General features: G+C 32.7%; 5 protein-coding genes and 1 non-coding gene across 6 annotated transcripts; 3 read left to right on the top strand and 3 right to left on the bottom strand.

Annotated features, from left to right (window-relative positions):
* The first annotated feature begins 695 nt into the window (after window positions 1–695).
* LOC110711617 (phosphatidylinositol 4-kinase gamma 8-like) lies at window positions 696–4811 on the top strand. Its single transcript, XM_021890028.1, has 3 exons — window positions 696–1308; window positions 1830–1874; window positions 1988–4811. Exon 3 carries the CDS (start codon window positions 2027–2029, stop codon window positions 3776–3778), a length of 1752 nt encoding a protein of 583 aa, XP_021745720.1. The 5' UTR covers window positions 696–1308; window positions 1830–1874; window positions 1988–2026; the 3' UTR covers window positions 3779–4811.
* Window positions 4812–6401: 1590 nt separating this feature from the next.
* On the top strand, window positions 6402–8698 carry LOC110711618 (putative lipoate-protein ligase A). Its single transcript, XM_021890029.1, has 4 exons — window positions 6402–6606; window positions 7136–7374; window positions 7908–8056; window positions 8264–8698. Exons 1-4 carry the CDS (start codon window positions 6428–6430, stop codon window positions 8498–8500), a joined length of 804 nt encoding a protein of 267 aa, XP_021745721.1. The 5' UTR covers window positions 6402–6427; the 3' UTR covers window positions 8501–8698.
* A 926-nt stretch (window positions 8699–9624) lies between these two features.
* On the bottom strand, window positions 9625–10248 carry LOC110711560 (Werner Syndrome-like exonuclease). The gene has a single exon (XM_021889971.1). It carries the CDS (start codon window positions 10246–10248, stop codon window positions 9625–9627), a length of 624 nt encoding a protein of 207 aa, XP_021745663.1.
* A 2118-nt stretch (window positions 10249–12366) lies between these two features.
* TRNAL-UAG lies at window positions 12367–12446 on the top strand. Its single transcript has one exon. It is a non-coding gene; the product is annotated as a tRNA-Leu (tRNA).
* Window positions 12447–14067: 1621 nt separating this feature from the next.
* Window positions 14068–17844, bottom strand: LOC110711559 (acetylajmalan esterase-like). The gene is made up of 6 exons (XM_021889969.1): window positions 17583–17844; window positions 16631–16843; window positions 14993–15138; window positions 14575–14848; window positions 14291–14326; window positions 14068–14239 (listed from the first exon to the last, which is right to left on the bottom strand). Exons 1-6 carry the CDS (start codon window positions 17842–17844, stop codon window positions 14106–14108), a joined length of 1065 nt encoding a protein of 354 aa, XP_021745661.1. The 3' UTR covers window positions 14068–14105.
* A 2710-nt stretch (window positions 17845–20554) lies between these two features.
* On the bottom strand, window positions 20555–21271 carry LOC110711558 (Werner Syndrome-like exonuclease). Its single transcript, XM_021889968.1, has one exon. The coding sequence runs from the start codon at window positions 21269–21271 to the stop codon at window positions 20555–20557; it is 717 nt and encodes a 238-aa protein (XP_021745660.1).
* Window positions 21272–27675: the final 6404 nt, after the last annotated feature.

Here is a 27675-nt window from a genome sequence, read left to right as displayed (position 1 = left end):
TTTACATTAAATATATCACGCACAAGATTTACCTAAGCAAGCTACTAGAATATTCTTTACATAGAGTAAATAAAATCAACATTCTTTATTAAAAAAGAAATCAAAGCCATTTTTAATGTTCATATATATGCTATTACCTTTGGAATTTCTAATCATCTTCAATTCATAAATATATTCTTATGATAAAATTTTCATACTACTAAACAAATATTATCAGTTATTTCTGATATAATAAGAACTGCATGCCAATTCAACAAAAGATGGCAATTAACATGCTCACTTTTTAGTCAGAGAATTTGCAATAATTACTATAATTTTTTGAATCTTAATATAACATTGCTACCGTATACATTTTTACAAAAAAATATTTCAGGAAAAATGTTTTGAGTAACACTTTATGGAATAGGTATGTATGTAGGTCAAATGGAAAATAATTTGAACGTGCATCTAGGCTGTCAGTTATATTGATAGTGTAATTCGTAAAAATAAAGAATTGTAAAGGGATTGGTGATTAACTACCTTTAATTCACCATCTACTTTATTTATCTTTTTGCTCAATTTCATGAGTTTATGTTTACATTTTGTATTATCAATTATCATAAATTAATTAGGTCTCCAATATTTTGTTCCATATCTTTTTGTTTGTTATATATAATGGATTATTTATGTACAATTTATTTTAGACTTACCGTGCGTCGGATCCTAAGCTAATTAATGATAAAGGAGCTAAATTAAGGATTTGCATAAACAAGATGGGTAAACAAACACTTTCCTCGTAACAAAATTCCTTTTCCTTTTCTTTTTCTTTTTCTTTCTAAAAAGACAACTCTTATTGCTAAATATGAAAAGCACAATTTACTTATTACAAAAACTAATGTTAACAAATCTTTGCTGTGTGAGAGTGAAATGGAAAAACAATGCTTACCAAAACAGAAAAAATAATCCCTTAAAATAGAAAGACAGTTAGCGATGACAACGCTTGGAAATTGGGTTGAGGACAGACACATGGGGTGAAAATTGAAGGAGAAAGAATTTGTTCTTAAAAAAGCAAACTTAAAAAAAAAAAAAAAAAAAAAAAAAAAAAAAGAGAAGAAGAAAATAAATGAAAGGTAGATTTTTGAATTTATTACTTGAGAAAGGGGAAGGAGAAAGGAAAGAAAGGAGCACCTTAATTGTGTATGTTTTCAAAGAGGAGTATAAATCCTCTGAGAAGACTACTCTTTATCTATTCTTCTTCATCATTTTCATTGTCTTGCGCTCTCTTTGGCTTGTTTTCGTCGTGCCTGAATACCTTTCTCAGTGTTCAGGGTTCGTTCTATCTTTCTTTTACAGATTAATACTTTACATTAACTAACATTTAGTGTAAGGATGAAATTAACGTTCTTGTTATTATGATTGATGTTTTTTTTTTCTTTGAGTAAATACAATTTGATGATGTAATTGTTATGTTCTTTTACAAAGTATCTTTATGAATTGTTAAAAAGAATAAAATTAAGGTTGTATATACTACTTCTTTCATGAACTTTACGTTATGTTATCACCTTTTTCGATCAATTCGCTCTTTTTTGTTCTTGATCTTGTTAAAATTGGAAAAATGAGTTTTTGTTGAGATTGTGGTAATTTATATGAGAACTAATCAAATGATCAAAATCTATATGTTGTTGCTTTCTTTGTTTTATGTGAGTTTACAATTTTTCATTCATAATTTTTTTTTCTTCGTATATTAAAATTAGTATCTGTAAGTGCTATTTGTGCTTGTTTTTGATGAGTTACGCAATCTTAAACTATGTTAAATTATTTTTTCATTATTTGAATGATAAATCATGCAGAATTTTGACGAGATATGTACAGAGGAGCGAGGGACAAATACATAGGTAAGTTAATTATTAAATATTTCAATTTTTTTTTTTTCAATTCGTTATGATTTGTGCATAGTTTAATGAATCATTCGTCTTAATTATTTTTTGTAATAATTGATTGTATGTAGGAACATATATCCAATGGCTACAGTTCTTGGGATAGCTAAATGTTGAAAGGAATTTTGAATTTCTTCCTCTTTGATAATCAACCTCAATTTCAGAAGTCTACTAAAAAGAATTGTCAAGTGCTTATTCTTCAATCACCCTCACTTGAACTCGATTCCGAAATGGCTGTAGCTGTTGATCAACATCATGGATTAAAACCTCCTGCTCGATCCCAAAGATGTAGGCTTCTGTCTTTCACTAATCTTGACTTTTCTGCCCTCGAGCCTAGCCCAACTGATGTGGCTCGTTCCTTGGGGCAAGCTGATCTTAGTGGGAGCTTCCAACGGCGTAGTTTCTCTACTCCTTGCTTGACCTTAACTAGTAAGGTGGATGGAGTTTATTGTGATAGTCGAAAGGTTGAACTAATTGGTGGTAAGGGTGCCTCTAAAGCGCGAGCACTTGTTGTTGAAGTTGCTATTGCTTTGGCCTCTGGTGTAGAACCAGTGCCGGTCTCAAATGGGTTAGGAGGGGCTTACTTTATAAATAATAGGAACAAAGAAATTGTTGCGGTCACAAAGCCAATGGACGAGGAGCCTTTAGCATTTAACAATCCAAAGGGGTTTACAGGGAGAATGCTTGGCCAGCCTGGTCTAAAACGCTCAATTCGAGTTGGCGAAACTGGTATAAGAGAGTTGGCTGCTTATCTCCTTGATCATGATGGTTTTGCTGGAGTTCCTCCTACAGCACTTGTCAAATTCTCCCATGTTAATTTTCATGTCAATGATCTAGCTCCTATCACATCATCACGATACAAGATCGCGTCTCTTCAACGTTTTGTAGAGCATGATTCTGATGCAGGGGATCTGAGTCCTTCTGGTTTTTCGGTCTCTTCGGTTCATCGTATTGGGATCCTTGATATAAGGCTTCTAAACATCGATCGACACTCCGGAAACATACTTGTTAAGAAGTATGAACTTGACAAGCACTCTCTAGGTGCCGCCGAGCTCATTCCTATTGATCATGGGCTTTGTTTACCTGAGTGGTTAGATGACCCTTATTTCGAGTGGCTCCATTGGCCTCAAGCATCAATACCCTTTTCAGATGCCGAACTAGAGTACATATCAAATCTTAATCCATTTGAAGATGCTAGGCTTTTACGTACTCAACTCCCTCGCCTCAACGAGTCTTCCATTCGTGTTCTTGTGGTTTGCACCATCTTCTTAAAGAGAGCAACTGCTGCCGGTTTATGCCTTGGTGACATTGGTGAGATGATGACTCGAGATTGCCATGGCGGCGAGGAAACAATGAGCGTGTTGGAAAGAATTTGTGCTAGAGCAAAGGATGCTGTTTCTTTGCTAAGAAAAGATATCGAAAAGATAGTAGAAAATAATGATTCTTCTATGTTTTTGTTTGATGAGGAATGTGAACAAGGCATCACAAAAAGTATGTCTAAACATTATAACAAGGCATTACAAACACAAATTTCTACAACAGGAAAGCCACCACTTGCACCAGCACCTCATTATGTAAAGGAGTTTTCACCTGATGAAAAGAAGTTATGCTCACTAATAGAGCATGTACATTATAAGAATGTTGACATCGAGGCTAATAATGAAAATCGCAAGGCCGGACACTTGGTTAAGAGCATTAGTTTCGCGGTACCAAGTAGAAAGAATGAAATCGAGGGCATCTCTTTTAAAAACTTAGACCAAGAAGAATGGGAATTATTTCTCGAAATTTTGGAAAGCCTTTTACCTGAGGTGTTTGAGGAACGAAAGAGTAGTGGTATAACCCAAAGAGTGGGTTCAGCTTGAAAAAAGTTTCGATAATAAGCTCCCTTAGCTTGCTACAAAGTTTTTCATTTAATTCTAGAGAAAAAGCTAGTAAGTATTCCATATTATCAACGCCAAAAGTATGATTAGCAATGTTGCCCTAATTATTTACTTGTTTGTATCATTAGATGTTTAATACTAGCTATTACTCGAATGTAGATATAGCTAATTAGGTTTGAGGGGGAAAAGAGATCGGCCACAAGTTGAGATCCTTTCCCCTATGATGCCTTCTTCCCCATCTATTGTTTTTGTTAATTATTTTTAACAATTTCTTGACAATCTTGTATACATGTCAAGAGATAAAAAAAACAAAAGATATGAAATTGTATAAGTATACATCTTGTAATATAATGGAAAAGCAACTTGGTGTTTATATTACATAATTACAAGTTTCTAGTTTAGAGGGAAAATAAAACAAGTTGATCTTCGAAAAAGTAATACTCCGTATGAAGTAAAAGAACAATATGCAAGACAAAGATAAGGATAAAGTCTTTATCATCATAGTGAATTGATACCTAGGGGCTATTTACCAAAAAAAAAAAAAAAAAAAATTGATACCTAGGGGTGCTAGCATAAGGGAAGAAACATTCTATTTTGACATTTTATCTCAACTCATATATATCGAATTAAAGTAATGCCATTACCCCCTTCATCCCTTCCCGTGTTTTAAGGGTAAAATAACATATATTTAGGAAGTTTATTTTATGCCCCATGCTAAATTTCTTTTATAGGTACCAATTATTTCTTCCATGTGTTATTGAGATTGTTAATATACGTAATTTATAAGAAAAAATAACAACACAATTCTGAATTTCTAAATCTTTTATACGCAAGATTCATAATTTATACGGAGTATAAAAATTGTTCTACTCAAGCTTCAAGATCTGCCACTGCGTGACCGGGTCAACGCCGGAGCAATGGGTCAAATAGTCACTTTCCAGCATTAGGTGTTAACTTGCAGCATTTTTTTGAAAAGTGGTGGCCTTTTGCAACATTTTTTTTTATAAGGTGGATAGTTGCAAAAAACGAGATTTTTTCAAAATTTCCTAAATTATACTAGTATAAAAAATATTAAACAATTTAAATTTACCTCATCATTACATTAATGAATCTTGTTTTAATCCATTTTTTAAGATGATTATGATGATAATTTAAAATTTTCTGAAATGTGCGAAAATTTTATTCAATCATTTGTGATCATTAATTGAAAATCAAACTCTATTTTTTCGTTTCTTTCTCCTCCTATTTCTAGCAATATTTCTTACTGTTGTGCGCTGCGGCTTGTCGGAAACCACCGCATCCGACGATCTTCCGTCGAGGTGGCCGTCAATTTCTATTTCGATTCTAGCTGACGGCGGCAAGAGCTTCGAAGGTAAATCAATTTAATTTTACAACTTTATATCAATTTTGTGGTTCAAGCTGTTTTTCATCATACCCTTTTGTTCTTAAGGCCTGTGCTGTAATTGGGGATTTGAGATTGGGGGATTAGATTCATGGGTCGGTGTTGAAACTAGGGTTTGAAGGATATTTACATTTATGGTTGTTGGGAGGGAGGAATTGTGGATGCACGTAAGATGTTCGATGAAATGCCTTAGAGAAAAGCTGATTGTTGTAGCCCAAGATTGATTTTATATTCTATTACTATTACAGTCATTAATTTGAAGAATGTAATTTAGGGTTTATAAATCCAGTGCAGAATAATTTGGTTACTTAGTGCTTTTGTAATTTTATCGAAAAATTTGAGAATTTAGAGAGTTGAAAAACTTAATTAGAAATATCCCCTGAAATCTGAGTAGAGAGCTTTGCAAATTGAAGATTGTAATACTGGGTATTATTTAATTTTGTTGGAAGTTTCAATCTTTTGAAGATGAAATTAGTTTGTTAACTTATCTTAGGTTTTTATTTGAATTTTAGCGATTTTGTCAACCAACTTCCGATTTTAAAACTGAATGGTGTTGTTCATACCAAAAAAGCTCTTTGTTTGTTAGTTATTTAGTTAGTTTGTTGTTGTTTTAGTAACTGGGAAGAAGCATGTAGGCATTACAAAGATGTGGGGCAAGCTGTATAGAGAAAGATCAGGATTTGATCGGGTGATTCGATGGATAAAGGAGTAGTTGACTAGTTGTTGATCTTAAGAGGATGTGGGAACTTTGAAGGAGGGTTTTGTTGAGAAATTTGAATTCTGAAATATGAACAATGCTGAGAGGAGAGGGTAATTTTCGATCTACCAAATATTGAGAAGGGGTCTTTTTAATTATTTTCTGGTTAATATTGTTGTGTTTCAGCCAATGTTATACGTGATCATTAACGAAAGATTGCATTTTGCTTCTTGTTAGCTATAATAAATTTGTATGCCTTGACTGATAACTGATAAGCTGTGCTAATGAAGTCAGTGGGTTAGAATATCGTAGATGAGTTTTGGACTTTTGGGATGTAAATTTTGGCTCCAGGCAGAGTAAAATATTCTGTAATTAGCTTGTTTTGAATCTCTTCTGTCCATTGTAGGGTCATTCTTTTTATTTTCGGAGCATCCCAAAATCAGAGCAGAGCACTGCATCATAATTTATGAAAGCATTTTATTAGTTAGTCTCTCAAAAGTTGGAACCAAGGTAATTGTAGAGTACCTATGCAATGGCTATATCCCAACTGAGAAACTCTAGGCTTCCATTGATGAATTTAGTAAGAATGAATGGAGTACCTATAATACAGCAGCTACATCTTGAAGAAAAGCTGCTTCGAACTTCACCAGAAAATTGGTGTATCATTAATGATGGAACACCCGATCCTACAGTTGTCATGGGAATATCGGGGTAAGTTGTTCTTTGCCCTGGTGCCGGAATCCTCTGAGCATAAGAAGTAGCTTTGCAGTTTAGCTTTATAACAGTTAATGTGAGCACATTAGGATTACCCAAGGTATGGTAAGCTGAAGATTATTGCATTCTCCTCTTTTAATAAGTGGCATGCATTTTTAGTTCATGAATTTTGTCAATCTACATACTTTTACTTCTCTACTATGTTTGGCCCTGAGGCACAAGAAGAAGGAGCCTATATGATTCTAATACCATTCCAAGATTGACCAAGAGAATATTGACCATCTTGGCATTGGTGTAGTTCTGAGCTCTAGTTATGTGCTTCCTGATTTTACAAATTAATTATCTAGGCATAATATATACTCTGCTGCAGTATCTGTAGTACTGTAGTTGAGTTTGATGACAGGGAACTTCATATATACTGTAAAACCTAATTTTAAACTTTGGCAAATAATTTACTTTAGATTTGCAAGGTTCCTGGAAGATGTGATTTGCTTGATGAGGTCTTTGTTTGTTGTCATGCTATCAGCAAGGCTGCGGAACTTCTTGATGTTAATTCCGTGCTGCGAGATAAGATTTCTGTCATCAAACGATTCACTGGGGGAGGTACTGTTATTGTCGATCATGGGACAATCTTTGTTTCATTCATATGCAACAAGGAGGCTGTTCCTGGTTTGCAAGCATATCCTCAGCCAATAATGGCATGGAGTAGTCTATTGTATGATGAAGTCTTTCGGGGATCTGAGGACTATAGGCTACGTGAAAATGGTAATTGATTACAAATGTTTTAGATCCTCTATTGTTGTCTTGCATAAGATTCCTCCCTAAATGTTTTCTGGGTGACTAACATTTCTGAATCCTTCAAAATGATTCAAGGAGTTCTCCCTCTGGTTTCTAATGTAAGACACCCACTTTTTTGTGGTAAATACTTTGGGTTTATTTCTTTTCTTTTCTTTTCTTTTATTATTTTTTTTTCCTCAAATTTTGTCATTTTTGTAAAATGTTTTTACTATGAAAGTTCTTTTAGACATTTTTCCAAGGGCATAAATTTAATATATTTAGCAAAATTTGCAGCACAATATAATATTTAAAAGTCTGATGATGTGTATTAAGAAATACAACGAGCTTTATGTATGTTTAAATATACATTTTCTTGTTTGTTTTGTGCATGACTCTTACATAAGAGTGTGTTCTTGTTTCACCTTGGCTTCTGTTCCGTGATGAATGGATTCTAGGACTAGAAGGTTGGTCTTTTGCTGCATGCTGAGCTGGTGACATCAATTAAGTTTGCTCTTCCACAGATTACGTGTTTGGAAGCCGAAAATTTGGAGGCAATGCTCAATCCATCACTAAAAATAGGTGGATCCATCACACATCATTTTTGTGGGACTATGAAGATGCAAATATGACGTACTTGAAAATACCTCAGCGAGCACCAAAGTATAGGCAGGTGTGTAACTTGTGTTGCTTATTTTCTAATTTAATTTTTATGCAATAAGGGCCTTGGAGCTTAATGAACCTTCACAGTTCTTACCTAAAGAATAGAACTACCTTATTCGTCCATCTTTACATGCTTATAGAGTAATAGATACTATACAAGTATACAGTATCAGGCAGCTGCTTGCGCTCTGTAATGAAATGTATATCTCATGTTCAGGCTAGGGAGCATTCAGAATTTATATGTCGCATGAAGGATGTTTTACCGAGATCAGAATTTATCCATCGTACAATCAAGGCAGCTGAAACCCATTTTTCGTTGACATCCATTCCACTGGATCAAATTGAATCTCTTGATAGTACAAAGTTTAATCCGTCTTCCAAGATTCTAACAACAGAGGAACTGGAGGCTACAATCCAAAAGGAAGATGACAGTTTATTATCCCAGTCATTGTGAGGATTTGCTCGTTTGATCAGCAAGCCAAGAATACTTTTTTCTTCATGGAATTATTATCTTCATTACATCATAATTCATGAATTTAATTGTATAGAAACTTTTATAATTTGAACTAACCAATTTTTGACTCACCACTAAAAAGCACAGCTAAAAAGTGGTTACTGTTGAATTAATAAATATTGGTAATAATTGATATTATGATCTCAATTATTTTCTATACTTGTTGAATATGACGTCTGAATAACAAGTTATGTTAGAATATTATTTGTTTCATGGCCGACTATTTTGGAGTATATTTGACGCTCTGTTGTCGAAGTACTACGAGGTTAAACAATAATTACACCAAGTAATATTTTAATTTAATTTTTTATGTTCTAAAGTCTTACAGTATTTCCACGAGTTGGCCACATTTCACAAAAAAATTAGTATGATATACTTTCATAAACTAAATAAGAGCTAAAAAAAAAATAAAATAAAACTCAATTACAGTAGTATGATATGGTAGTTGTATGTTTAATTTGCATAAAGATTCCTTAAAATTTTCTGCATATCTTTGCTCCATATTCTTCTTAACCATAATATAATTTGGCATGATGTCCAAATCACGAATATTACCATAATATTTGGAAGCACATGCTAAAAATACATTTATTATATACAAAAGTAATAAAATCTCAACTAAAAGCATAATTACAGTTATTTGGTAAAATCTCATAATAAGTTAACTCATTGAAAAAAGCTAACTGACGCCGTCCATGACTATATTCAACTGTAAATTTTTATTTTTATTCTTTGACCATCAATTTCCTAAAAGAGATATCAAATACAAAATCAAACACATTAAATAGACTAATCAAACGCACAAAAGATATGATATCAAGACTAATCAAACATGACTAATCAAACACACAAAGGACATGATATCGAATCACATTATGTATACTTTTTATATTTACAAAATTAACTCTCCAATTTCAGGAATCATCTAAACTTTTGAAAAATTAAACCCTAATCAGTTTAATGACCTTTCAAATTAAAACTTGTATACGTCAAACATATCAAAAATTAAATTTTTGACATACAAAAATCAACAAAAACAATATTTGTCCGGCTCTTACCTCTAATCAAGACAATTCCACAACACAATTATTTTTAGTTTTGCCAAGAAGTTCTTTACCAATATGATAACTAACAAATGCATCCATACAAGCATACATAACTTGACTATCATCAAGCACTTCTTGATTCCACTTACTCATTGTAATCTCCTTAGCCTTGACCATCTCCCACCCCAACACCGCGTCCGCCACCTCTTTGAGCCCCGCATTCACTCTGACCTTCCCCGCCTCGGCCGCAACCTTGCTGACATCCGCCATACTTGACAACCGCAGATCATAATCCTTTAAAAGCCTTTGAGAGTCACCTGAGATTCCGACACCGGAGAACTTGCATTGTGGGTCTCCTAGGAAATCCTCGAGGGCTGAGGGGATCGAAGGCGAATGGAGGAGCTGGTAGATGAGGCAATTGGGACCTACACATAGTTGTAGGGTTGCTATAGGGTTTAGCCACTCGGTGTCTAGCCCGATTATGGTTGAATCATGGTTGGATCGGATGTGGGTGATCCATGATGTTACTACGTCGGGGCAACGTGTCACGATGGTCCGAACCCGATGGTTGAAACACGTCACGTCGTAGGCTGTGTAGGTGTTGGTTTCATGATGGTTAACTATTTTTGGTGAGGCTGCCATTGATTTCGGTAATTAAGTTTTTTTTTTTTTTTTTTTTTTTTTTTTTTTTTTTTTTTTTCCTTTTGTGACAGAGTATTAACAGGCAAAATTGACTATATCAAGAGAATATTAAGAGAATTTGTTTTTTTCAAGGTGAGAAAAAAGAGAATATATATATATATAGTAGGTTTATATTAAGAGATGGATGCATGTTTTGCTAGGTGTTTGATGGCATGTATCCTGCCGAGCCAGAGAATGATAGAATAATGGCATTTTATTTTGTGGAGGACTCAGCATAGCATGACCAAAGTTTGGGTTTTATATGGCTAGCAATTTCGATGATAATATTTTTTTTTTTTTTTTTTTTTTTTTGAAATAAATACCGTCTATATAGGAAGAACTTTAAATAATACAGGTGGTATTATTTTAAATTTACATTAATTCTCACAGGCATGATTACAAGCATATTTGGGCACCTGGAATAGTTTCCTATTGAAAATGAATCACTTGAAATATAGAATAAAAAATTTATCATATCAATTAGGATATTATCTTAATAAATATCGGATATTATCTTTCTTCATTACATTGATTATAGTTGATTCGATAACTTAATCACACAATTAATTTACTACGTAGAGTATTTATACATCCGAGTGCATCTACCCGTCTATCTTGCTTTAGGTACATCAAACCCACGAATGAGCAATAACAATGCCAATCCACTCATTATAAAAAACAAGGTTCTTAAAATGTAAAAAGTGGAGCATGACTAGGTGTAGCTAAAAGTTTGCATTAATCTTTGTCTTTTCTTATGTGTTTAAATAACAAATATCTCATTCTTTCGGTGCACTGAATTAAAACAATTCACAAATAAACATCACTGGTTTGTCAATTGATATATTCTCTACCTTAAGTTTAGTATAAATAGTGAATGCCTAGGACAATGGAGTTGTTAGTCTTATTGTAATGTTCTCTAAATTTTGTTTAGCAGGATAAATAGATGTGATAAGCAATTACGTTATATTATACGTTGTTTAAAAGTCTGAAAATGAAAACTAGCTAAAGTAATTTACAGAATTTTAAATTTGACCTTGTATTATTTAATATTGTATATGTTACCATGAGTCCTGAGTCCATGATTGCAAGGAAAAAAAAAACAACAAAAAGAAAAAAAGTAAGTTATGATTAGTACAAGGAGATTACCTATATTAAGGTAATTTATGTGAATAACCATACCCTAAGTTTAGGAAATAAGTTAAAACAAGAATATACATACATACCTTAATATAGTACAAGGAGATTGCTAAGAATATACATATTACTTCGTATAAAATACTCCCTCCGTTTCATAATGTTAGTCCTTCATACTATTTTAGGAGTTTTAAAAAGATCTACCCATATTGAATATATTTCATTTTAACTTAGTTTTTATTTTCTATTTTATACATGTTATATTCTAATTAGTTAAATTAATTGATTGTTGATTGATGACATGACTCTATGTAAGAAAATTTCTCCCTTGAAATATGAAATTATGGTTGATGTTTTAAAAAAAAAAATCAAAAAATTTAAATAAGGCAAACTAATTATGAATTGTATTTATACACTAATGTTAGATTCCAAATATTCTTTTCTTATTTTATGTGATTGATTCCATATGGGACTATCAATCTATCATATAGAAACAGAGGGAATAGTACATAAGTAAAGTAGAACATTAAATTAAATAATAAAATAGTATTGAGAAGATATATAATATCAAGTGATACTCTAATCTATAGGTGGGAGTTATGAAAATCAAATTCGGCTAAATTTTTATTAAAAATACTAAGGGTTGATTTAAAATTGAGTAGATATATAAAACACAAATCAAATCATTCATAATATAATTAGATGAATGTCATTCTATATGTATTCAATGATGAGTGCATAATTATATGAACGAAAAACAGAACAGGTAATAAAAAATGTTCAAAAAGGTGGTCCAATAAAGAGATTTAATTATTTAAATCGTTACAAGTATCAAGTATTCGATCATGCATGCAAATTTTTATTTTTATTTGCTTCTAATGAAAGTATGTCACTTTTGCATTATTTAAGTAAGAAATCCTAATTACTACTAAATTATTAACATAAGACGGTTTGGCCGAGTGGTCTAAGGCGCCAGATTTAGGCTCTGGTCCGAAAGGGCGTGGGTTCAAATCCCACAGCCGTCACATTTTTAATATATCAATATGTTTAATTACATTAATTTAACCTTGTATAATTTTTTAAATCCTTAATATATGATCTTATTATTCTTATCATATAATTATGTATTTTGGTAGGAGTGCCAATACTTTAATGGAGTAGCTCTCTCTCACTAATCTAGCTATATGATTTGGGAAGCACGTTACATAACAATATGAACAGATTATAATTAACAATATAAATATGTTAAGGGTTCTAGTTCCCTAAATGCACTACATACACTAAATTTTCTTCTGGTAACATTACATTTTTATTAAGTAAATTATCATTTGAATAAAAAGATGAGCAATAGTAATAAGCAGGCGGCGTTGGTGATGTTTATGGTGGTGGTTCTTGTGCTCGTAGCACACGCCGTGGGACGACAACAAAGGGTTGTACATTATGGTTCGGAGAGAGTAGCAGAGGTGAAGAAATGCCTGAGTCGCATCGACGCTCTGGAGTAGAAGCTCTATAAGGACTTGACCGGGAACTCACCAGAAATTGTCAAGGATTATAAGGTTAGAAGAAGAACGCACGGAATGCATGGCATTTCTAATGAAAGGATTTTGAAATGATTTTTAATTAATTTTAACATTAAAAAATAATTTAAACATCATTAAATCACAGCCGTTCTCTCAATGTTCTTTTTCTAAAAAAAAAACCCTAACTTCTTCCTCCATTGTCTTGGGGCTACCATCAATCTTCTAAAGGTTGATGGTAAGCCCCTTATCTCTTCTTTTCCTTTTATTATTATTTTTGTTTATATTGCTTACAATAAGGCCCTATTTTATCCTCTTCGTGAGACCTCTAAATTCTCTTCATGAGATCTATCATTCCGTTTTATCGGATTTGTCATTCTCCTTTGTGAGATCTATTTGGGCCAGGTGTGTTTGTTTTCCTTTGGAAATTAATTTGTTGATGGAGCTTTGTGCGGGATTACAACAGATTTTTGTATTTCCACTACGCACATTCAAGAGAATCGAATCAAGATCTACTTCAAAACTAATGCAGATCGATAGAACTTCTCGTGAAAAGCTGTAGGAAGAAGCAGTGATGTGAAAGAGCGATTGTACTAGCAGATATCTCTCATAGCGATCTAAGTTTTGTCAAAGTAGAATGTAATTTGATCCATATTGATTGATATGTCTTTGGTAGTTATTGATTTCTATTATAGATGTTGTATGACTTCCAATTAATAAATTAACTTTTTTCAAAAAAAAAATCCTTGTTTGTGTATTACCATTTGTGCAAGTGTGATGCATGCCTATGCTTGCTTACATGTAAGAAGCATCGATGCCATTTTATTTCTACATTCGAATATGTCATCAATTAAAATTATTATGTGTGACATTTTCTTATGTCAAATGTTGTATTACATTATGGGTTGAGCTCTATTTTTTATAGTGCGTACGTACCATGGTACCAATTTAAACTATATTGTCATCGCTTGCTTTATTAATGACTTGTAATTTCAATTGATATAAGTTGATAGTTCTAATTAAATCAAAATCACACTTAATGTAATGCGAAATAATAATTTTAGCAGAACAAAGATTATACGACGAGTAACACAAATATGGAGTAATGAAATCAAGGAAATAGGAAGTATTCTACACTGTATATTCATAACTCCTCTATGAAACATATCAAGACGCTTTGGAGATGGCAGGAAGAACATTATGTTGCAATAACCAGTCTGCCATGATTTTGTAAGCATGTTCAGTCATATGAATTCCATCCCAATTTACACTCTTGTCGGGATTAGGACACACCGGAACCCCTTTCATTAATCCACATATATTTGTTACACCAAAATTGGCAATATTATCACCCTTCCCGCAACATGTCCTTAGTGTTTCGTCGAATCCTGCATATATAAATCTACTATTAGTTCCTTTCTTCAAGTGTTCGAGCTGCTGTTACTTAATACTTGTAACCCTTTGACTATTACGTTATCCACATACTCATGAAAAAAAAAAAAGTCTTTAATTAAGTAACTTGTTATTTGCTTTAACTAACGTATTAAAAGTGAACATATCAATGACTAATTTGAAATTTTGCATTGACATGCGTAAAAGTGAAAAGGTCTATGTTACTATGAAAAATTAAACTAACCAAGAGCAGTGGCATTTTGAAGGAGTCCTTTCATGGCATTAAAGTAGTCAGCATAGACGATTGTAACCGACGGGTGTTCTGCTTGAAGTTCTCTAACAATTTTTTGTACGAAATTGTTTTGGAACGTGCTTAACTCATTCAATTCTTCAAGACAATGCAGTTCATCATACATTGTTGCGGAATTAGATGGAAACATATAAAGATAAATTGGCAGACAGCCGATTACAAAATTTCCAGGAACCACAACACGAGTTGCACCAATGCTAATTACTTCCTACATGAGCGATATATAGTAGTTCAATTAGAATATACTTCCTCCGATCTTTTATTAGGAGTTCATGTAAAGAAAATCGTTGCAATATTAAAAAACGGAGTAAGTATGATATTAGCATAAACAACAAATACTAGTACAACTTACCTCAACGGCGGCTTTAACAGCCCCAACAACCTCGGGTACCATACCATATATGTCTTGCATACGTTTCCTTTCTATTAAAGCATAATTGATGTCATTGCCACCGGATTCAATAATAAAAAGCGCATTGGCAAGTTTACTTTTGCAATCTACATACATAAAAGATACAAATAATCGTGAACTTTAAATTCATTTGTAAATATCATATGACTTTTTATTAATGAATTGATTTAATTAGTTCAAAAAACAAAATAAATATACAAGTACTCTGTATATGTTTAGTTACATTATCATGATTCACTAAAAAATTTAGTCAATATAGAAACAACTTAAATTTATTGCTATTCACCAAAAATCCGTTGCCAACTCTAGTTAGCAACGGGTTGGAAACGAAAATTTGTTGTTGCTAAAAGGCTTGTTGCCATGGGATTTTGGCTACCAGTTGCAAAACAATTTTGTTGCAATATTGCATTCATTTAAATATAGCTTCTATGATGGTTGTTGTTCTTGGTGCATGCGTTGCCAACTTTGGCAACAGATTACCATTGATTGTTGCTAAAAGTAGTAACAAATTATTAATGTTGGTTCCTAAAAATAGCATCAAATTATTAATATTGGTTGCTATCAACACTACAACCCGATCCCTTGACCAATCCGAAACCTCACTCGGGTCAACTCGGCTCGGCTTTGCATGTAAGGCTCTTTGAATCCCCAGTCTCAAGAATCGCAGTTGGTAGGAGCCAAACCTGTGACCTCAAAGTCACATGGTGAAACTCTTACCAACTATACCAAGTACTGTTTGTTTACTACTATGCACATAATTGATAATAAGTGAACAAAATATTAGAGACGGAATTGAAAAATCTGTTTTTAAATTAGGGACGAAATAAAAAAATCCGTCCCTAAATTAGAGACGGAACTGAAATCCGTCTCTATTTGTTGTCATTATAGCAATAAATAATAAGAAGAGTGTCTCCAAATAATATTATACTTAATAGCTAAAAGTGGCCTACATATAAATTAACAACAAACTATAACACACTTGTTTCCAATGGCAATAAACTAGAATTTGATGTCATTATAGCAACAAATAAGAAGAAGAGTATCTACAATGGCAACAAACAAAAATTTCGTTGTCATTAACAGACATTGGTAAATGGCAACAAATAAAAAATACGTTATCATCTAGCAACAATAGTTTAGACGACTTGTTTCTAATGGCAACATTCAAAAATTCATTGCCTTTGTTTGTTTCTAAATCAATACAAATAAAATATCAGTTGGCATAGTTTGTTGCTATATGGCAACAACACAAAAATATGATGCCATCTAGTAACAACTAATAAGATAATTTGTTTTAAATAGCAACAAATCAAAACACGTAGCCATTAATTATTAAAAAACTAAAGCATAAAATGTCGCTTTTAATTAGACAATGAAAAAAAAAATATTTTCGTTGCTATTTAGAAACGTTTTAAAAATCTATTGCCAAACTTAGTTGCTAAAAAGCTTTTATTTTTGTAGTGATTATTATATATACTTAATTACTCTAAAAGATTATTTGAAGACGGCATGGGGACTATATGAATATTATAAGGGTCGAAATATTATAATATTTAGGACACAGAGAAAGTATATTACCACTTAGATCGGGACAAATAGAAGTAAGATGAGACTGGAACCAATTAAGCTGTACTGATAAAGAACTGCAGGTGAGAGGTGAAAGAATTCCTTTAAGTGCTAAGGTAGCACTGGTAAGAGCCGTTGACCCAACAACCGCGAAGTTGACTCCATGACTAAAGTTACCACCCTGGTTTAGGTATGCATCAAGGTATGGCAACTTGAAGTATTCAGCTGCATTGCAAAATAATAAACATACTTGTATTAGAAACTTTTTTATTAGACTTCGCCCACTTCATAGATACTTCCTCTGTTCTATTAATTATTCGGAAGATACATATGTTAAGGAAGCTAAAAGTGATAAAAGAGAGAACACATTGCGAGACTGGATATATGACAATTAATATGAAACTTTTTAATTAATTAGTAAGTAATTGAGAACGGATGAAGCATATACAACATTATAAACCCACACTATATATTTACTACATATGTGCGTATAGTAACATTGAATATGGAGAACAGGTTTTACCATTTCCCTAGACATTATCAGCAAATGCAAAGTGAGCATGAAAATGGTGCAAAAAAATTATTAAGAAACTTTCCTCAAAAAAACAAAAAAAATTATTAAGTACAAAGCAAATTATTTTTGGGCTTCAAAGTCTTTCGTTAGAAAAAGGGGATGAAGTATGCATTGTTTAAAATTTTAAATGACGACCTTAATGGTTATGTACTTTTTTTTTTTTTTTCTTTTTAAAAAACTTAGGTTGTTTTTTTGGCCATTTAAGGTTAGAAATGTTTATTTTTGAGGTAAATTAAGATTTTTTTTTTTAACTAATTACAAGTTATTTAAAAGATAAGAATTACAATCATATACTTAACCTTGGATGATATCGATTACGGAAATACTATTAAAACATTATATGATGCACGAGAATTTGCCTAAGAAAGCTTAGGAAACAAAAGCACATACCAAAGAAATCAATCATTAGACGTCCATTGGAGCAACGTCCAGTAGCTTTATGGAAGAAGTCTTGTCCATATGGAAGATTGGCAAAGTTTGAATGTCTACCAATGAAATTATCGCGTATAAAATTACCAGTATCTGATATCGAATCTCCAAATTGATAGATAGTATCGATTGGGGGTTGAACTTGACCTTGGATAGCATGGAGTGATAAGGCAATAGCTAAAAGAAATGCAATATTAACAAAAGTTTTTGCATTATTAGCCATTGCGATAGATGTATGTAATTAATTAGTCTGGATAAACTAATAAAGTAATTTGTTATTTTCGAATTGTGATTTTAATTCTTTCCCAGTTACAAAAAAAAAAGAATAGAGCTTTTTATTTAATGGGATAACAATGCTATTTTTAGTATAACAACTATTTATTAGTAGAGGTAATCAAATATTCTAAAAATCCAAAATCATATTTAGCCTTAGTCGTGTATTACAACATTACCCAACAAGGAGTTGATAAATCATTAGGAACAAAAACAGACGATAAGAAAGACAACAACACACACAAGAACATAACAAGAAATCAGTTGTGAATGTAGCTAGCATTTTATATAAGTGGGTTCAAATTAAGTCAAAATTAAATATATATTGTATTATAATTAATTATAAATTAACAAATTACATGAAACTACTTATATATTATATAACTCATTATTGACACATATGATTATTGGTCTTAATAGATTAATCATAATTTTATATTACTTTTCTCGTATTATATAATTCTATGTTATTATATAATAACTTTTTTTACAAAATAAGTGGGGTCAATTGACCCCATTACATTGAACATAGATCCGCCCCTGCAAGAAATCCGATTGTGTTTAGAAATTATGCAAATCAAAAAGTGTAACTAAGCTATATTCCCATGATTAACTTTCAAAAGTAGAGCTGATTAAAAAAATATATTATATATTGTCTGGCCTAAAAAGTATCAAGTTCGGGCAAGAGTTCTGGGTTTGATTTTCGAGCCAGTATTGGACCTGCAAAACTTTAAAATTAACATGTAAGATTTTTTTAAAAATAATAATAATAATAATAATAATAATAATAATAATAATAATAATAATAATAATAATATATAAAGGTCTTATAATGCAAGTATGAAATCTTCATATCGAACTACCATGATCCAAAATGGGCCATTATTTCACTATTTAAATAGGAGCATTAGTAAAGACTTTTCTAAAATTAATTGTGGCATTGTCTCAATTCGAAAATCCCTCAAAATTGAAATTTAATTTTAATTTCACTGTAATTTTTTTATGGTGAAATATAGGTGACAATTCTCGAAACAAATGAGCAACTACTGTTGCAAACTTTAAAGAAAACAACTAATGTGAAGGAAAATAGAGAAAAAGAAAAAGCTAAACAAGTAAGTCATGGCCTAAACTTTCCTACTTTCCTAGCCGCAAATTGCAATCACACCACTCAAATCCTCCAATAATACGATTTAAAGATCCACCGATATTGACTAAAGATATTTATAGGTTGACTCAATATTGCCCAATAATAAGGAAGTCCATCCGCCCACTGGTCTAATAAGGTAATGATAACTCCAATAAGGTCATTGTAGAGTCTATTATGCTCCTATACAAATATTGATTCTTTTGATCCTTTCCATCACATCGCGCCACGTCGTTATCATAACATATTAAGTCGAATTAGGTTTGAAATATACTTCTAAATTATTTCTATTTGAATAACAAAATATGATCTAAACTACTCGTAATAAATATGACATTGTTATTCCTATGACAATTACTTTCAGATAGAAAAACCATTTTGTGTTTTCTTCCAATATCCATTAAAAAGGATAAAAAAATTATTTTGCTTAGGTTACAATAATCCCACAACAATTTTTTTTTTTTTTTTTCACCATAATTATAAACCAATGAATTCCAAATAATTTAAAAAAATAATTTGACAATGTAACCAATCATACTCAAAAAAAAAAGGAAAAAAAAATAAAAACAATCAAAGCATTACATTAAAATTCCAATAAACCAACTCAAAACATCATCATCATCATAAGTTCATAACCTAGCAATTACTTAATGAACACCACAAATTCCAATTGGTTGAACATTAGAGGTGGGCATGGGTCGTGCCGGCCCGCAGGCGGCACAAGCACGGCCCAGCACGAGCCCGTCAGCGGTACGACACGGTAACCAAGGAGTGGGCCGTGTGTCGTGAACATAATTTTGAAAAATCGGCACGGGCACGGTGGACGGCACGGTAATTTGGCCCGCCGGCACGGCACGTGGCATGCCAGACACGGCCGAGCATGGTACGACCCATGCAAAACAGCTATATTTCGCTGCTTCCAACAGCCATAAAACGGCTATAATAATAGATTAATGATAAAATTAACATAAATAATAATAAAGAGTAAAAGAACTATATAATAATAAAAAATAAGAATAGTAAAAAGAACAATAATAATATAATAATACAAAACATAAACATAAATTATTTAAATATACTCATTTTAAAAGTTGTTTTAAAAAAATATGTATCGATTTAAAAAAAAAAAAAATCTAGGCGGTCTGCAGGCACGACGGGCCGTGCAGTGGGCTGGGTTAAATGGTGACCCAACATAGCACCGTCCAGCACGAGCCACCACCAGGCACAGCCCGCGGTGGCTTGACACGGCACGCTGCCTACCTCTTCTGAACATATTCAATCCAAAGTTCCAAACCCCACAAGTCCACAACATTAAGCAACATTATCACCACAATTTTAAACCAATCAATTCCAAAAACAAAATCATCAACATAACCAAAAAAAATTCACAAAATCGAATCCAATCCAATCCAATCATACTAAAAACATAAAAAAAATAATACCACAAATTAAACATTTCTCATGTTAATTATTGAACATCACAAATTAGTTAGAAAATTTCACTAATTACAAATAATTAGTGTTGGTGTTGAGGAAGAGCCAACAATTTCCTAGCAATTTCAAAAGACAAGAAAGCATCAATACAAGCATATTGAATCTGAGGATAACTCAACCATTCAGTATCCCACCTACTCAGAGTCACCCTTTTTGGTTTCTGAACATCAACCTCCATTAAAATCTTCGCAAGTTCTTTCAACCCCATTCCTTTTCTGACACCTGGCACCTTCTCCACCGCTAGATGACCCAGATCGACGGTGTTCTTCACGACTAGATCGTAGTCTATCAGAAGTTGCTCAACATCGGATCGAATCCCGACCCCGGCAAAGAGATTTTTCTCGTTTGCGAGGAAATCGTAGAGGGGTTTTGGGATTGGTTTTGGGCAGTGAAGAATTTGGAAGATCAGACACGTGTAGGAGTGGGATTGGTTTCCAGCGCCGCCGTGTACGGTGGTTGTTGTGGTGGTGCAGAGTTGGATGGTGGAGACGGGGTTGTCGTAGCCGCGGCCGAAGTTGGGGCGCCATTCGATGTCGAGTCCAATGATGAGAGGTGCGGCAGCGGAGGTGGCGGCGGGGAGGGCGGCGAGCCAGGAGGTGACCAAGGAAGGGTCGGAGGTGACGGTGGTTTTGATGAGGTGGTTGCCGTTGAATTTGACGTCGTAGAGGTTGTTGTTTGGGTTCGGGTTCGCGTCGGCGATGGTGATTGTTGCTGGTGGTGCTGCTGTTGTTGCCGCCATGATTGGGTTTTGGAGGAGAGAGAGAGTGAGAGAGTTGAGGGAGGGAGGGATTGAATGAAGGGTGTTTATAGTTGGGGGATACCGCGAATCACAGGGTTTTGGTGGGGGACAACTACTAGTAATATTTCCGGGTTTGTAAGAGAACGGGTACTAATACGAGTACGAGTAAAACTGTAAAATAGAGGAGAGGATTGGAAGTTGGGAATGTAGGCCATATGGCTATATATACTCAACGGGTGAAGGGCTCATTTGTGAGAGTGAAAGTGAACGCGGAATAAAAAGATGGGCCAAGAGTGAAAAGTAATGGCTTGAAATTGAAATTGGTAATTGCCGCGTAGCTTTACTCTTCCTTTGCATAATTTTGAGTTTTAACTTTTAAGCAAGGAATCAAATTGAAGATAGAGGCAAATCCGGAATAAAGGTCCGGCGAGGTGGTCCTACGGTGAAATTTACATTTAGTCGGTGTTGCATATTCTGTTAAGCAATTAGAATAAGTGTATCGGGATGATGTGACAATTATGGAGATGGAAGAATATCGTATAAATGAAAAGGAAACTCTATTCTAAAAACGATTTCACACTATCTAATATAGTAATTGCACAACTTTACAAATTATGTGCACTCACGTACAATCAACAAATGGAGATCATAATTCTTGTCTAAACTATTTTAAGAGAAAAATGAATGTGTTTGTTTGTTGTTTTCTGTATAAGAAGATAAATAAGCTAGCACTAAGGATCATAAACAACGGCAAAGTAACAAGGGTATAAATCAACTTGAATATGTAAGTAAAACACTTGATATTTCTAAGGCAACTATATATTATAACGTCTAAATGACCATACTAATAATCATATGCCAAAGATTTTGCAATTAATGAGATACGTATAGTAGTAATAAAAAGACTAGTTCCAAAAGGAGCAAAATGGTACTAGTTGCAATTTATTTTATTCTTAAAAAGGAAGAGAGTAATATAATACTTTGTATCTAACTAAGAGGGCCATCAAAACTCGTTAAAACTCTATTAGATTGGTTCAATCAAAACTCGAGACAAGTATCAATATTGTTAAGATTGTTCGTATGTTTTCACCTAATAATTAATACTTCACCCATTCCATAATATTACAGTATTAGACTTTAACATTATTCAATTCGAATAGACTCCTCTATAAGCATATATTGTTATTTGTATGATTGAATCTAAGAAACGACACAATTATATGAAATCTTGTTTTGAAATTAACCTTCAAAATATCAATTATTTTAACTTATAGATAATTTTAAATATTAATTTATAAATCTATGTATAAAAAGCGAGAAATTCTACAATATCTATAATGGAGGAAGTAGACATTTAGACAAGTAGTTGACATTCCACAATACTTTAAATACGCGATATTATATTGCTTGCCAACTTGATTTGATTTCAAGAAATTGATGAGAAGGTGAGCCGAGACAGAACGAACATTATAAGAATAATAGCATCATTAACCCGTGCTACAGAATCCACATTAAAATATTAATTACTAAGTAGATAATAATGGTTTCGATAAATGGCTAAATGCTAATGATGTACAAGAATATGTAATGAAGTGCTTTAAAAAAACGAATATAAGCCGCTTCAATAGACGTAAATCGTGTAGAATTTTGATTGTAGATATCTAAATATGAAATTGTTATGAAATACATGAAATTAGAGGAAGAGTAAAAGAAAGATCTATAGAGTTATTTTTATTGTCTATGTCCATTCTTCATTAGTCCATGCCCATACATATATATACATGTGAGTCGTAACTTTTCAAAGAAAATATAAAGACGTCATTATGTGAAAGATTAAGGTAGTAAAAATATAAGGGGGTTACAAAGGAAGTAAAGGCATGGGGGGGGTTTACAAAGGAAGTAATAAAGCTAGGGAGTTACAAAGATATAATGGACATATATAACTGTATTTCATAACACTCCCCCTTGGATGTCCTTATTGAAGACTGTGCCTCGTTAAAACCTTACTAGGAAAAATCATGTGGGATAAAAACCTAGTGAAGGAAAAAGAGTACATCATTCGTCATAATACGCTTGAGATGCTACCTCATTAAAAACCTTACCAGGAAAACCCACTGGAACAAAACTATGGTTAAGGGAAAAAGAGTGTAGCACGTAATTTTTTCCCCTGATTTTTACATCTCTTTAGATCTTCAATGCAATGGGTCCAATACTGACACAAGCAACTTCTCCTATGTAGCAGCAAAATCTTCATTGATAATTGATTTTTCAAATTTTAACTTGAGTCTTCAAATCTTCACTTGAATCGTTAAATTATCTTCTTGTCATCTGACTTTTGAGGATAATACACATAGAATGTAATGATGTATAAATCTCTTTCTTATTTACCAATATTTTGGCAATATTTCAAATACATATATTTTGATAGTAACCTCGTTTTAACACTTTTAATTTCCTCGTATAAAGATTATGGTTCTTATATATCCATATATTGCTTGTACCTTCTTCTGGAGGTCATAATATATAACTGAAATTTATCAATATTTTACAAACACTTGCAAAACATATAGATACCATTATTGTCAAATAAGAATTATCGGTTACATGAATCATTTTAATGCATCGCTTCTGATTCTTCCAGACTAGAACAAAATTATTCACACGAATAAGTATTTCATAATTGCAATTCTTTATACATTTTATATTTTATTTGAGAGTTCTCTTAATAATACAAATAATAAAACACTACAACTCTCACATGCTCAAACTTCAGGTTGAGATGTCATCAATTAAGTCCAAAATAATCTTATAGAATATTGGATAATATCACATCAATGTTGCAATATTCAAAAGTAAAATCTTTAAAGATAGACATATAACTAAATAATGTCTAAGTTCTTAGCTCTCCTTAATTTCATTCATGATTCATAACATGATACTACAACATTATGTATTTTTAAAACTTTTATTCAATTGGAGTTTGAATCTCCTCTTATAGGTTTTCATAAAACATGCAAGTTATTCTTACAATGCTTGGCATATCAGGCATATTCATTTATATATCAAAGCCATGATTTGGAAGCAATGATAATAATTTTAAATGCAATATGAAAACTAAAGATATGTGAATAAAGCAATATCATACAATGATAGAATATAGACGATATATGTATATGACGAATGATGCATATTTACTTCCTATACATGGACATGAATAAAAAATGCAAAACATTATACAATGTGGATTTTAGGATCCATATTTTGTTGGACTTCAGGTCCATGAGCTCTTTAAGTTTTCATAATCACAATTAGGTCGACATCAAAATGGACATATAGTACAGATCCCCTCTTCACAAGTCCATTACTTAATGCATATGCATATTTATCGGTTCCATCATATACCGGTATTATAAAATTCTTTTATGTAACATTTAAATGCTATATCAACAATAATATCTTAATGCATCTTCCGCCATCATACTTTGCTCATATTTTTTACCATCTTATATAATTCAGATATCTCAATATTTTACTTATAAGGTATTCCATACAATATTATTTAACAATGTTTTATGCTCTTCAAAAATATCAAATGCACTATCTTGCCATGTATTATATCTTTATATTGGAACCGATCATATGATCTACACTTTAGGTGTACGTAGAGATTCAAGTAATAAATATTGGCAAGATTTATCTCAATGTATGCACATAATTTCACTATCATCAAAATGTATCTTCTATGTCTTTGATTGGGGTCATAACTGAATACAAATCAAATCGTAGAGTTATGCACAACATGTCTTGATAATATACATATATATATATATATATATATATATATATATATATATATATATATATATATATATATATATATATATATTTAAAAGATGGCATATAAACCTCTTAGATTAATTACCAATTATGGGGATCAAATAATAATTCAAAATTTTGCCAACTTTCAATCTTTTCCTCCTAAGTTGGTAAAATATCTCAAATATAGGGGCGTTAAACTTTTAGTGGATTGCTAAACATCGCCCGCAAATCTCCACATAAAGCCCACAAATTTATATTGAATTTACCTTATTGCCCTAAACCTAAAATAAAAAAATCTAACCCATACCCACACTCTAATCACCCGAAAATACGGCAATGTTGAGGCGGCAAGGCAAGGACTTGGCGGCCACAGCGGCGGAGGGAAGGACGGCTCACGGTGGCAGGGTTTTTTTAAAAAAAAAAATTTTTTAAAAAAACCAGAAGAGGTGGGGCGCCTGGCCAGGACGCCCAGCCCCTGGTGGTGGCGTCTGCTCCGGCCGCCGGAACCAGGGGGATGGCGTCTGACCTGGACGCCTAGCCACGGTTGTGGCGTTTTCCAGAGGCGCCACCGCTGTGGCTGGGCGTCCAGGTCAGACGCCAGCCCCCTGGTCCCGGCGGCCGGAGCAGACGCCACCACCAGGGGCTGGGCGTCCTGGCCAGGCGCCCTACCACTTTTTTTTTTTTTTTTTGTCTAATATTTTTTTTTTGGAAAATCAGAATTCTTTTGTTAATGTTTAATATTTTTGTTTTATGTGTTAATGTTTTTATTTCTAATGTATATATATATTTTTTAAATCAGAATTTTTTGTGTTAATGTTTAATTAAAAAAAACAAAAACTTTAAATAAAATTTAAAAAAAATTACAAAAAGTTTAAATAAAATTACAAAAAAAAAAGAAAAAAAAATAAATAAAAAAATAACAAATTACAAAAAAAAAAAAAAATTACAAAAAGTAGGGGTGGCGTCTGGCCAGGACGCCACAGCCATGGTGGCGGCGTCTGGCCAGGGCGCCACAACCATGGTGGCGGCTTCTGGCCAGGACGCCACAGCCATGGTGGCGGCGTCCTGACCAGACGCCACCCCTACTTTTCGTAATTTTCCCCCCGGATAATCTCGCTTTCCGGCGACGATGACGGCTCTTCGGTGTCCCTCGGCGATCCACTCCAGCTCCACATTCTTCGTGAGAGTGAATTACGATTTCGGTAAAAATTAGAAAAAGGGCAAAAGAGTCAAAGTAAAAATATTTGTGGGCTTTATGTGGAGATTTGCGGGCGACGTTTAACAAATCCCTTTTCTTAACCAACTTAGAATGTAATTTTATGTGTAACAAACTTCATCCTTTAAGAGAATCATAATCAACAAACTTTTATCTCTTCTGGAGAGTAATGTAATTTCAAATGTATTTTCGATAAATATTTCATAATTTTATTCTCTTCTGGAGATCAATATCAATGGTGGGGAGCCATGAATTGTGCAGTTGTATCTTTCTTATATAAATTCTTATGCATGTGCTGACACACAATAACCCCAATCAAGAGATCATTTTATTAATTAAATGCATATAATATATACCACTATATATGGTAGACTTCAAGTCACCTAATACTTGGCACATATAATTTATTGTGGTGAACTTCTGGTCACCTATTACTTGTTTGCACACAGAGTTGTTCAAAGTCAAAACTTATCTCTTGATTTTTTTTTTCAAGTCAAACTAAGAAAAAATCACATGATTCAAATAGTGTTCAATCACAATGTCATGTCTTGGCTTGGCTTTCAGTCCATTTTATACATGTAACATGAAATAAAATCAACACATTATTTCTGTATACCAAATAAAAGTTCAAGTTTTCATAATGGGTAATTTAAACCCGGATGGCCTAACTTATCACATTCAATAATTTTTCGAAATCTAATTTCTCATTATTCTAACAACATTAGTGATCACTTTATACTAATTGCTGATGTATATGATGTGACATAAGAATGTCAACATTCGCTTTTCAGCAAGACATACAATCAACTAATTATGCTTTATTTGATGATAACTTATTCCAAAATATCAATTACAATCTTAATACATGTCAAATTGATCAAACATATTTTACTCTTCAGGAGCATCCTATATATAATCTTGGCATATACCAATTTTACTTGATATAATAATTCTTAACAATGCCTTATTAATATAGACAATGATATATGTTCATATCCATCTTCAAGATGGTGTCATAGTAAATATTTAATAATTATATTTCGATCCTTGACATTTAAGCTAATGTATATACCAAACAGATCATTAATATAACATAATATTGGCTATGTGCAAGGATTATTATATAAAATAAGGTAATCTCCCCCTAACCTTACACACGGGGAACGAAAATTCAACAACCTTTCAAGATGCCTTGGTCCATTTAGTCTTTTGGTGTCTTGACAATCTCATGGATCAAGCAAAGTTTCATATACACATACATTAATACTTAATTATAACAATGTATATACATAATATGCTTAAATTAATATAATAATTAATTCTTATATTACTCTTAATCATGTCCCTCGTGCCTAATTGCATCAATCAT

The sequence above is a fragment of the Chenopodium quinoa genome, unplaced genomic scaffold (assembly GCF_001683475.1).
Source record: "Chenopodium quinoa cultivar QQ74 unplaced genomic scaffold, ASM168347v1, whole genome shotgun sequence".
Taxonomy (NCBI): Eukaryota; Viridiplantae; Streptophyta; class Magnoliopsida; order Caryophyllales; family Amaranthaceae; genus Chenopodium; species Chenopodium quinoa.
This window is presented reverse-complemented; position numbering and strand designations above follow the sequence as displayed.